The sequence below is a fragment of the Schistocerca serialis genome, chromosome 3 (genome assembly GCF_023864345.2).
Source record: "Schistocerca serialis cubense isolate TAMUIC-IGC-003099 chromosome 3, iqSchSeri2.2, whole genome shotgun sequence".
Lineage (NCBI taxonomy): Eukaryota > Metazoa > Arthropoda > Insecta > Orthoptera > Acrididae > Schistocerca > Schistocerca serialis.
This window is the reverse complement of record NC_064640.1, coordinates 836,991,374-837,005,088: the sequence shown is the minus strand read 5'-3', so window position 1 is coordinate 837,005,088 and position 13,715 is coordinate 836,991,374. Positions and strand designations below refer to the sequence as shown.

General features: G+C 38.4%; 1 protein-coding gene across 1 annotated transcript in view; it reads right to left on the bottom strand.

Moving 5' to 3' along the window:
- LOC126470879 (serine-rich adhesin for platelets) overlaps nt 1-13,715 on the bottom strand; it is a 479,197-nt gene that overhangs the window by 48,756 nt on the left and 416,726 nt on the right. The window contains exons 15-16 of the mRNA XM_050098901.1: nt 9,320-9,637; nt 4,179-5,637 (exon numbers count right to left, since the gene is read on the bottom strand). Of these exons, the coding sequence (XP_049954858.1) occupies nt 4,179-5,637; nt 9,320-9,637 (1,777 nt within the window). The remainder of the gene's footprint in view (nt 1-4,178; nt 5,638-9,319; nt 9,638-13,715) is intronic.

Genomic DNA, 13,715 nt, shown 5'->3' with positions numbered 1-13,715 from the left:
TACCATGAATCCAACTGCACCGAAACTTCGGTCACAGCCTAAGATCCACAAAGAAAATTCCCCCATACGCCCTGTTGTGAACTCAAGAAACAGCCCAGCATACTACATAAGCAGAAAATTGAAGGATCTCCTTACCACTTACTACATGTTCGAACATAGTTATACAGTTAAAAACACAGTGGACCTTATAGAACATATCAAAGACATCCACATACTACCAACAGCTAGATTTGCCTCATTAGATATTGTAAACCTATACACTAACATCCCAGTAGATGAAACAATTAACATAATAAAAAGTAACCTTTTAAAACACAAAAAGATCAATCTACCAGAAATATATGAGTTAATAGAGATCCTCATACTCATTTTGTCTAATAATTACTTCACCTTCAATAATAAAGTCTATAAACAAAATGATGGCCTTGCAATGGGTAGCAGTCTTGCTGGATTATTAGCCGATATTTACATTAACCAACTTAAGCAAAAGTTCTTCTCATCCAATAACCAAATGAACAGTAAAATAATTTACTACAAGAGATACATAGATGATACTCTATTACTTTTTGATGGTAACAGCAGCGAAATTGATGCCTTAGCTGAAGACCTGAGCAAATTACACAACAACATCAAATTTACAGTGGAGCCTGAAATAAATAATAGCATCAATTTTCTGGATCTCAAAATATCAAACATACATAATAAACACCATTTTGGTATCTTTCGAAAACCAACAACCACAGATGTTACCATCAGTAACACATCCTGCCACCCGAACCAACATAAGATGGCTAATTTCCGGTCAATGCTACATCGTATGCATAAAGTCCCCCTTACCCCCACTGAACAGCACAAAGAAATCAGCATAATCAAATCAATTGCCCAAAATAATGGCTCTGATGCTTCAATCATAGACACACTCTCTCAAAAAACTAAAGTAAAAATTGCTAGCAATAAGTCTTTGCAACAAGCAACAGCCACAATAACTATGAAAGACAATACATCAGTAAAATATGTAGCCCTACCATATATAGGCCCACTTTCATATAAAATTTCCAACTTATTCAAGAAGAAGAATGTCAAAATCAGTTTCTCTACCAATAACAAACTTCATCAAAGAGTCATACACTCACTCCCACACAATAGCATACCCCACAAAAGATCTGGAATTTATAAACTCAAGTGTAACAACTGTCCTAAATTCTACATTGGCCAAACAGGTAGAGCTTTTGAAACAAGATTCAAGGAACACCTTGATGCCCTACATCTGAAAAACCTAAGAAAATCTGCTTTTGCCACCCATCTTGCAGAAAACAATCATACAGTTGAGAATATAGAAAACAATCTGCAGATATTACACCTCAAAGACAAAGGTTTCACATTGAATCTCCTAGAGGAGATTGAGATTCATACACATAAAAATAGGTTCCCTGATCTCATTTTGAATGAACAGACAGAGTCAGTTAACACCCCCTTCCTAAATAACTTTGAAGAAGCTTTCACTTTTTTAAAATAACTTAAGCCTAATATTCCATCAAAAACATTTAGTATACGGGTCCCAAAAACTGCTTATATGTCATGGAAAAAAAATTGCATAATGAAAACATGTGCATTGCATTTTATGTCATATATTAGAATTTATCTCCTACTATTGTAACAACTAATTAGTAACATACAGTAATTCTGTACTACATATAATGTTTGTAATTTCATTTGTATGTAATTTTATTTATCCTGTTTTAGATTAATTTCATACAATATCAAAGAGATATTTTACTGTACCCATATTGACTATACAGCATCTGTAAGTTAACATCGTTATGACTGTAAGCTCTTTGCAAATATTGTTCTCATTTGTAATGTGAAGCTGGGCCACGTTTTGTAAATGTTATTCGTGTGTGCTGCGTGTGTAATTAAGATGATGAGGTTGAAAGTGAGGTCCATTGACTGGAATAGCACTCACATAGTGCATATTGCAAAGTGTATTAAGCTTGCGTTCAAAAACATAAATGCACGAATATTTTGTCAGGCAGAACTACACAGCTCGTAAGTACACTAACCTGCAAGTTTACTAATGTTTATAAAAACCATCTCATGAGCAATTAGATCTTGTAAAAGAAGTAAATCTTTCATTAAAAAAATAAAAAAAAATACCATTACTGATATGACAACAAAAATATTTTTTTCCTTTCCCAGTGCAGCAAACGAATAACACAAACAAAACTAGGTCCAACTAAGAATGCTTGTAATCTGCCATCTGAAGATGGATTTGTAAAGAAAAATCCAAAACCGGTCATGGTCTGAAGATAATAAACCTTTTTAAACCGTACATGTGGCTGGTAGCTGTTCTTAATATAAATTATAAACCGACAGTGTTCATGTTTGGCAAGCAGCAGTAGTCTGTTTGGAAATATGATTGACAAGATTGTTTTATTGAACGCTAATGGTGTCTAAGACCTGTGCCCCACGCAATTCAATTTTCTGTACTATTATGGTCCAGTCTAGGCATCGCGACCTGCCTGATTTTGTATTGGGGCGTCTCCCTTAGGGAAGGTGGCTTCACTACACCTCTAGAGCCCTCCCTGCCTTACTTTTTGGTTGGTTGGTTGATTTGGAGAAGGGGACCAAGTAGCGAAGTCATCGGTCCCACCAGATTAGGGAATGAAGTCAGCCCTGTCCTTTCAAAGGAACCATCGTGCCATTTGTTGGAAGCAATTTAGGGAAATCACTGAAAAGCTACATCGGGATGGCTGGACATGGGTTTAAACCATTGTCCTCCCAATTGCGAGCCCAATATGCTAACCACTGTGCCACCTTGGTTGGTCCTATGTTTTGGGACACTCTCTGTCTGCCTCCTCAGTCAAGACGACTTCAGCTTGGGTGACCCTGCCAGTAGCTATGCTACTACCAGCACAGCTCTGGACTTCATTAAAGCACTCAAACCAGACGCACAACTTTCAAGCTGTCTGTGATACCATTAGCACAAGATTGGGCCATAAAGTACAAAAACAGACCATCATGAAATTCTATAAAATGATGGTGGTTCCTGGGTTACTACAAAGAAAAAACAATAAAATAAAATTCTAAAAGCAGAGATGATGTTCCTTTAAAAGATGAAGTAGAGACATGATCAAAAATGAAGATATTAGAGCAGAACTAAGTATTTTCAATATGAATGAAAAAATTCAAAAGTATTATGAATATTGGAGACAACAGCTCATGAGGATGCCAGGTCACAGAATTCCCCACAAGATCCTGAACAACAAGCCAAGTGAGGAAGGAGATATTGGAAGGACTCAAAAAATATGAAAATAATTTTGTTTTGAGTTCCAAACAGGCAACAGCCTAATCCTTGAATTGAAGATGATGATGATGATGATGGTAAGTTACAGTCACCAAAATTTCAATTTGGACCACAAGATTGTTTTCAGGTAGAGTATTTTCTGCTTAAGTAGCCTACATGTTAAAAGAGTATGCTCTGTTATATGTAAATAATTATGGGTTGTAAATGAACATTTTGATCTCTGTTCATAAACTAGATTACCACATTTAATCAGTTCAAAAGCAAGTTGTGAACATTCAGATGAAACAACAAAATTAAGTAGGAACAAAATGCTGATAAATCAAATGAAACATAGGGAATTAGACTGAAATGTAATTGTGATTGTAAGAATAAGTTACACTGATAAGATCTGTCATGGAGGAAGTATCAACAAATGTCACTAGACTGTGAGACGGTCAAAAGTTCAAGTGCAGCCTGAGACTTCCCAGGATGTGATGAATACTTCTCACGTCATCTTTGTCCTCCCCTCCCCCTCACCATAAATCTCCTCTGCCACATGCCCCTACTTTTCAGACAGAATTACAGCATTCAGGATTCTGTAGAACCATGTAGGAAAAAGCTACTTTAAGCTAAATTTTGGTATGATACTGACTTTCATTCCTTACATAAAAGTTATGGAACACACAGAGATGTAATTAGGAAACAACACACACAGATAGGTACCTTATCTTTGCAACATATCTCAGTTGCAGCATACTGTAACTTCTTAAGTTTGTATTCAGTTTATATTACTATAAGACATCAATCTGACTATCATCATAATAATAGCATTATATTTTAAAAACCCCAAATTATTTTTATTGAAAAGAAATTGACCATTCAGAGCTATACTTACTGAAGCTGGAACTGATGTTTTTTCTGTGTCACTTCCTCTGTCACTAGTGCTCCTGGAGTATTCTGAAACTGTCTCAGTAGTACTAAAAGCTTGGCTAGAAGTAACTTCCGCTATTCCAGTCTGCAGTAAGTGTTGCGAAGTACTGAGAACAGGTTCCTTTTCATCCACTGTTGAATACTGTAAGGTTGACAGCAGATCTGTAGGAGGGACTGTACTGAAATCTCTGTACCTAGAGGAGTAATCTGTTGCTGGGTCTTTTGTGCCTGGTATAGTCATTACTTTCTCTGTCGAAATATGAGATGTTGATATGACTTCATGTTCTGCAGACCTTTCAGTACTTTCTTCATCTGCAGTAGGACTAGTAGTTTTTATGGTAGATGATGATGATGATAATGATGATGATGACAGAGATTCATCATCTTGTAAAATGTTATTGTTCTCTCTCTTTTTTGATGTTTCTGCAGTATTCGCTGAAGTAACACCTAGCCCTAGTGACTCCGTGGCAGCAGTAGCTTGTGAGCTTGACAACTTGGGCTTGAGTGCTCCTCCAGGGACAGATGTCAGCTGTTCAGTAGTTGTGCTCCCCTGAGACACATCTGCATCTACTTCAGTCTCGCGAGAAGATTCAGTTCTGGGACGGAATCGTCTCAATCTTTCTGTCACACCTTCTTCAGAAATTTCTGTTTTACTTTGTGAACTTCTTAGAGTGTCTGAATTTTCTTCAGTGCCTGTTTCTGAGATATTTTGTGGTCTCCTCCTATTTTCTGTGGTTGGAGCACCTGTCGTAGTTTCAGACTTAGGACGAAATCTAGGTCTAGGTTTCTCTGTAGCCTCAGAAACTGTGGTCGCTTCTGTCTTCAGTTGAAACCTTCTTTGTTGGCCCTTCACTGTCTCAGTGGACTCTATTGATGACTCTGAAGAACTCGTTGTAGTTTCAGCTTTGGGACGAAATCTCCTCCTATCTGAGCCAGGTCTGATCCTCGTCCTTGTTGTAGTTTCTGAAGAAGTGTCTGGGACAAGGGTTGTCGTAACCACAGTGGGCCTCACTTTGAACTGCCTGAATGATTTTGTAGTTGACTCTTCTGTACTGGAAACTGTTGCACTAAAAGCACTTACTGGATTATCTGAACTAACAGGGATGTTGCCATCCTCTTCAGCAAACTTGGTGGTTTGCTCGGCTGACTCAAATATAGCTGGGCTTGAGGTTGTCAGAATATTAGCACGTTTTGTGGAATGCTGGAAATAATTCTGTCTATTTTGCACTTTGAGCTCATCAGAAGCTGTATTTGGTGGTGTAAAAGGTGTTGTAGTCTGAACGTTTGACTGTATTTGCTCAAGTCTTCCAGCAGCTGTGCTATCATCTGAATTCAGAAGAGAGCTAATATCCCTGTTACTCCCATCTTCAAAATTGATTGTGTTCGATTCTGTGGTAGATCTGACTCTACTGATGGTGACATATCTGAAAATTTTAAGTACTGTGTAAGTATCAAAACTGAAATTTTTATACATGTAATGTTTCACACATAAAGTAAAAAAAGGCACACAGTTGCTGATATAAACAGTATCCTGACAAAAAGACAGGAATTCTGAGAAACAATAAAAATAATAAAAGGAAACACATGAAAATTTCTAACAGACTGTATCTAATTTAGGAGTGAAGGTGGCAACTTACCAAGTAGTGGAGGTGTTTAGTGATCAACAGGTACACAAAACAGAATGGAAACTTCACTGGCTTTTGGATTAATCCTTTTTTGCGCATGCCATACACACACGCGCGTGCGCACACACATGCATGCGGGTGCGCGCGCGCGCGCGCGCGCACACACACACACACACACACACACACACTGACTACGTCATGACTGAGGACAGTATCTTGAAACATGTACTTGGATTGCGTCAGGTAGAGTGGGTGAAGGGAGAAAAGAGGGAGGAAAGAGGGTTTGGGAAGGGTGGCTGACAAGTCGGAGGGAGGCAGCAGCATGTGCACGGCACAGGAATATGACGCAAGGGTGCAGGTGAATTAGTGCAGTGTACGATCATGATGGCATTGTGGAGTTGATTGGGTGGGGGTGATGGAACAGACAAAGGAGAGACTGTTAGGTTGAGGGTGTGGATACAGGGGATAGCAGAGAATGAACCCAGCAGGATTACAGAAACAAAGGAACTGTTATGTGTGTAACTCCTCTCCACATATTTTGGAAAATCTGGTGCTAGGGGAAGCATTCAGATGGCACAGGTTGTGAAGCAGCCATTGAAATCAAGCAAGTTGTGCTCAACAGCATGAAGCTCCACTGAATGATAATTACCTGAATAATTTTGTAATATTTTTACATATTTTTTTGTTGTTTTCTGACTTGCAAAAATTGTAAATAACAACTGAATTCAAATATACAAATATACTTTAAGCACAGTAAAGTAATTGTTCTGTTTTAAAAATAACTAAAAGGTTTAGAATTCCTTTTATTGGCTTAATAAAATGGTTCAAATGGCTCTCAGCACTATGGGACTTAACATCTGTGGTCATCAGTCCCCTAGACTTAGAACTACTTAAACCGAACTAACCTAAGGACGTCACAAACATCCATGCCCGAGGCAGGATTCGAACCTGTGACCGTAGCAGTCGCACGGTTCCGGACTGAGCGCCTAGAACCGCTAGACCACCGCGGCCGGCTATTGGCTTAATATTCCTGCCATTATAGTGAAAAACAAAGTGTCAGCATCTAGTGTGACATGTAGTTCATTATCTTCAATAATGCAACATGAGTGCTGCATAAAAGATTTTGCCATCTCAGCCAATTGCATTTGAATGAATGTATCCTTCTTCTCATGGTATCTGTTGCAGTCTATTGCAACACTCTCTTTCTAATGATTGTCACCAAATTTCAGACAACAACAATCAATATATAAAAGTGCTGGATAACCTCTTCCTTTAATACTACTGAGTTAATGAATCTAGCCATGAACTCTATATTTTTTTTAAAATTTTGTGTGGCTCAACAGTCAGGTTCAAGTCTTTGAACTGGACTTCATTGTGTCAATGTACTGGTCCCTAAAATACCCTAACTATTTAGCCAGTGAAAGGGGACCTACAGTTCATTGAGGTAAGGTTAGAATAAAGCCAAGCTGAAAATGTCTGTGGTCCAACCATGATTTAATCCCACAGTCTCTCAGTTTCCAGGCACATCCTTTAACATTAAATCACCAGGACCAACATCCCTTGAAATGAAGGAAGGTTTTTTTTAAAAAAAACTAACATACACCACAAGTTGAAAGATGAAATTAGCAGTGATGGAACGGGCACACTGTCAGTTCTGAAGAAAAATACAACCTTCAACATGTGTGCATTATCGGACACCATCCATTTGGCCGCACTTTCAAATATACACACCACCAGTTATGCCACCCCATTTCCTACAGCTGCCACCACAGAATGAGGGCACTGTCATGAATAATTATGCCACTATCAATGAGATGCCAGCATTCCCTCTCTGGAGCTCCAGTGATGAGTGTACTTGAGTTCGAACTTTTATGCACTAAGCCACATATTGTATGTTTGCCAGTTGAATAACATTTACAGACTTTCATAGTGGCCAGGGCTTGATATATTCTGAATAGAAATCGTTTTGAAGAGTGATAGATTTATAAATCTTTTGTATCTGTATATATTTCAACATTCAAAGCTACTGTTTGGAACTGACACTGCAACTACGCAACAAAGTTATGTAATATTTTTACTATTTAATATTTATGTATTATTTTCACTATTTAATATTGGATGTAGAATAAATTAATATCTGATTCTCTGTTTGTGAAGAGCATCGGTTCCTTGCTCCTGTATCCACTAAAGAACCACACAGCAATCAAGGAAGTTATAGCAGTGTGAAGCAGAAAAGAATCAAATAAATTATGATTGAGATGGTGATGGTCGGACCACAAGATGTTAAATGATGCAGGAAAGGAAACAGAAAGCTACTGAAAAGTCCACATATAGGTGAGAAAAGGAAATTAGGTAAAGTTATAGCAGAAACATAGACTGGGCAATGGAAAGGTTGCCAGTAATAGCAGTTGAGTCCTACATGAACCAATTACATGGTACTGGAGGTAAGGTAAGCTGAGATAATTAATTAAGGGAGCAGGTACATGAAAGAGTCGTGGAATGTGGTAAAAGAAACTAGGCAAGAGAAGTGAGAAAAAATGATAAGGTATACTTTAAAAATTGAACTAAAAATTTTTATGAGAAAATATAGAATTAGGTCAGCAATGTTCAGGATGAAGGAAATGTTTGAGGTTTTGGAGAGAGAACTCCAAGCTATACTTTGCCCATAAATTAGTATCAAGGAAAGAGCTGAAGTCCATAGTGAGTGAAGCAATTGCTCAGGTTCAGCCTTTGCAGTCATCAGGTGATACAGTTTTGGATTCAAAAAGAGTCTAATCATTGCTAATAATTTTGATAGAAAATTTATTGGTATTAACACCAATGTAAAACAATGAATAATGAATGTTGCTTGGACTGCACATGGCAGGACCACTTTCACAAATGGTTTATGTCAGACAATATATGAAGAAGTGTAAAGGAAAGTAAAAAAAAAGTTTTATTTAATGTAAATGGTCATCAAATTGGACAGAGCAGCAATATATGAATATCATTACCAAATTACTTGACAGATGCTAAGTCATAGAATAACAGAAGCCAAATATAGTAGTTGAGACATGGGGAACTAACACATCAGCTGCCTAGAAACTGTGCTGTAACTGAGCTATTGTACAAAAACATTGGATTTGTAGAGCTTCAGCAGTAGAACATTGCCAGCTGCATCACATCTCCAGTACTGAGACAGAGAGGCACAATACAGGATAATCCCACTGCTTTGCTGACCTCAGAGTTCCAGAAAATAATTGGGAGCAATGAATATGCCAAAAAAGCATGCTGCAAACTATTAGAGGCACTTGTCCATAATTACCACACCATATGAGACATGTCCCTGCCTTTTTGAAGAGTCAATCTACCCAGCCTTGTTCACTGAACTTAAACTTTGACTTTATACATATTGTATATCTGTAAGGGGAAAATCAAGATGTCAGGAAAGCAGTAGACATTAATGTTAATATGGATAAAAGATTAGTGACCAAGTAAACACCTTGGAGAGCTACTTTCTGTAATAGGTGTAGTTGTCAATCTAGTTCTTTGAGGTGACGAATATTCTTGCACATCCGAGCTTGGCTGTTGGTAGCCTGACTGCTCTGTATCATCTGTGGGGGCTGTGACTGGCCGACTTCTTTGTATCGTAATGTACTCTTTGAAAGGCACTTTCACATCAGACTTTACTTCTGGTGTTTCATCCTCATCAATGTACTCCTCATCTTCTTCCAGACCATCATCTTCTTCACTACTGCTTAAAATCTTCTTATCATCATCTTCAACTGATTCCTCTAGCAACGGTTCTCTTGTAGAAGGCCTGTAATATATACATATATATTTAGACTTGAGTCACAGAACAGAATAAACACTCAAATAAGATAAGTACCTGTGAGCGAAAGTAAATAATAACTTTATATTTATTTATTCATCTACGGATCATCTGATAATGGTATTGGAGCTGCTTTTTCTACAGCAGCACCTAAGGAAAGCAGATGGATAACTGCAGGTATTCAGGGCCAATATGTGAACCCCTCTCAGCATGGTGCCCAAAGCAGCCACTACTAATTGTGATATGTCCTGTATAGAAATCTTACAGATGAGGCACCTCTGGTACCCCTCTCAGCTTCGTGACCCAAGCAGCAGATTGTGTTGCTTGGGCCTTAAACCAGCCCCAACAGGTATTAGAAAGTCCTCTCAGAGACTTAAATTTCTCAGTTCTTTACCAAATCACTAAACTAATCCGTGGTTCCTAGATTGCTATCACTGGTATGAAAAATTATACAGGAGGATACTGCTTGCAGAAAAAAAAATGTAGAAAATGAAAGTAAGGTAATATGGAATGTTACAAAACAAAAACAAAAAAATGGAAAAGGGAGCCACAAGTAAAGTAACATACAAATCAAAGATGGGAGAAGAACAACAGAATGCCCTTAGAAATTAGCAAATTTTGGAAATTATTATTTCTCTGGTATCGCAGAGAAGCTGCAGCAAAATCTTCCTAAAACACATGTAGCACACACAGTGACTCATGCAGCAAGCACAGTGATGCTTCCCACAACAGAGCTTGAAGTCAGGAAGTCAATCCAACAACAAAAATAAGAAGTCAATAGGCATAGATGAGGTTACTGTCTCTGTTCTGATGGCATGCACAGACAGTATACAAGCCCCATTAACAAACATAATAAATGAGTCCCTTACTTCAGATTATTTTCCCAGAGTACCTAAAGTATGCACGAGATGTGCCATTACTAAAGAAGGTCGTGTGGAAAGCACTGAAAACTACTGGTCAGTTTCACTATTATCTTCATTCTCAAAAATAATTGAAATAATCGCAAGAGAGACTAATACATTACATAAATAAATACAAACTTTTTAATTAATCATAGTTTGGTTTCCAGATGTGGAAGAAGTGCAATATTGCACATTAGTGAGTTCACAAAAATTGTACTTGAAGCTCTTGACAAAAGTGACTGTGCTACAGGCATATTTGTAGACTGTTTCAAGGCTTTTGACTCTGTTGACCATAAAATAGTACTAAGGAAGCTAGACGTGCTAGGTATAACATGAACAGCAGAATGAGTGGTTCCAATCTTACCTGGGAAATGGGGTGCAGACGGGAAAACAAAGTGCAAAAGGTGGAGATGGTCCATATATCTGCTGACACCAAATTTTTTAGTAAAGTAATTGTCTACAAAAAGCATATAAACATAGGTGTTCCTCAGAGTTGTATATTTTATCGAGTGCTGTTCTTAATGTATATACACTATGTGTTCAAAAGTATCTGGACACCACCAAAAACATGTCTTTCATATTAGGTGCATTGTGCTGCCACCGACTGCCAGGTACTCCATATCAGTGACCTCAGTAGTCATTAGACATCGTGACAGAGCAGAATGGGGCACTCCACAGAACTCATGGACTTCAATCGTGGTCAGGTGATTGGGTGTCACTTGTGTCATACGTCCATACATGAGATTTTCACACTCCTAAGCATACCTAGGTCCAATGTTTCTAATGTGATAGTGAAGCGGAAACATGAATGGATCCGTACAGCACAAAAGCGTACAGGCCGACTTCATCTGTTGACTGACAGAGACCGCCAACAGCTGAAGAGGGTCGTAATGTGTAATAGGCAGACATTTATCCAGACCATCACACAGGAATTCCAAACTGCATATAGATCCACTGCAAGTGCTATGACAGTTAGGTGGGAGGTGAGAAAACTTGGATTTCATGGTCAAGCAGCTGCTCATAAGCCACACATCACACCAGTAAATCACAAACAATGTGTCACTTCGTGTAAGGAGCGTAAACATTGGATGATTGAACAGTGGAAAAATGTTGTGTGGAGTGACGAATCATGGTATACAATGTGGCGATCCAATGACAGGGTGACAGTATGGCGAATGCCGGGTGAAAGTCATATGCCAGCGTGTGTAGTGCCAACAGTAAAATTCGGAGATGTTGGTGTTATGGTGTGATCATGATTTTCATGGAGGGGGCTTGCACTCCTTGTTGTTTTGCATGGCACTATCACAGCACAGGCCTACATTGATGTTTTAAGCACCTTCTGCTTCCCCCTGTTGAAGAGCACTTCGGGTGTGGCGACTGCATCTTTCAACATGATTGAGCTCCAGTTCATAATGCATGGCCCGTGGTGGAGTGGTTACATGACAATAACATCCCTGTAATGGACTGGCCTACACAGAGTCCTGACCTGAATGCTATAGAACACCTTTGGAATGTTTTGGAACGCCGACTTCATGCCAGGCCTCACCAACCGACATCGATACCTCTCCTTAGTGTGGCACTCCATAAAGAATGGGCTGCCATTCCCCAAGAAGCCTTCCAGCACCTGATTGAATGTATGCTTGCAAGAGTGGAAGCTGTCATCAAGGCTAAGTGTGAGCCAACACCAGACTGAATTCCAGCATTGCTGATGGAGGGTGCCACGAACTTGTAAGTCATTTTCAGCCAGGTGTCCAGACACTTTTGATCACATAGTGTATGTTAGTGACTTTCCACACAGTATGCAAAGCAGAGAAAAAGTTCTCTTTGCAGATGACACCAACATTATGGTCATTGATAAGACATCAGACCTCCTGTTAGAGAATGCAAATGAAACTCTCAGAATTGGACTATATGTAATAAATTAATGTTGAACTTAAAGAAAACAAACAATATGCACATACGCATAAAGAGAGGACCAACCTTGTCATTTCAACCATAGATGATAAATCCATGGTCTTTGTAACAAGCACAAGATACTGACAAAAAGAATGTCATTGGCACATTATGATCTTAGGTTTCTTAGCATTAGTATTGTGGTGACATACTATGCCTATGTGCACTCAATTCTTAGCTAAGAGATTTTTTTCTGGGCACCAATGTCATATAACATGGACACTGTTCTTAAACTGTGGAAAGGATCATAAGAATAAGAACTAGAAGCAGTAGCCGAATTCTTTAAATAGCTCTTTATAATGAGCTATTTAAAGAATTTGGCATACTTACTGCACCAAGGATGTACATCTATCAATCTGTAATGCATCTCAGGGAAAACATTACTAAGTACTTCAAAAACAGTTATGTGCACAATCAGATAAGAAGACCCAGTTTGGACTTACATTTACACAGAAAAACTAAACCAAAAATGCAAAACAGCATTTTCTAGCTGGTAACAGAATTGTATAATAAATTGTGAAAGGAAATGAAAAATATTACTAAAATAAATCTGTTTAAAAAGGCAGCTAAAACATTCTTCATAAATAAAGCATACTACACAATTAAAGTTTACTTAGAGGTCTCAGAGTAGTGGAGAGTTGTGGGCAGCAATGAAAGAATTACTACAACACCCTGTCACATTTCAGTACATGATCACAGTTCATTGCTTTCACAAGGAAATCATGTGTTAACATGTAAAATGCATGATACTAGTGTCTTATCATTTTTCAGAGTTCAACACCTCATTCATCATGGGGGAGGGGTGCTGCCTCCACGTACTCTACTTCCGTTCTCTTACATCACCTTCCCCAATAAAGATGAGTTACCAGACTGATTTAGTTAAGAACAATTCTCTACTGTATTAATTCTAATGCTGTGGCAAAGGGTGGTGCACTTATGCAGCTGGCTCATTACACTTCATTCATAATAGGTAACAAGTCAACTACAATGTCACCTGCAGGAACAAGTTTGAGCTTGGGAGGCATAGGGGACCTTGACTGCTTTAACCAGAAGAAACCAAAGGTGATTTAACATAACAAAATGATTAAGGAAGGAGGTGTTAACCCAAATGAAGGCTTAAATATAATGGGACTCTGCAAAGCTTGTCGATACTTGTCAATACTGATAAAACCATTAAATAAATTCACATCATTATGATTAGTGTTTATCAC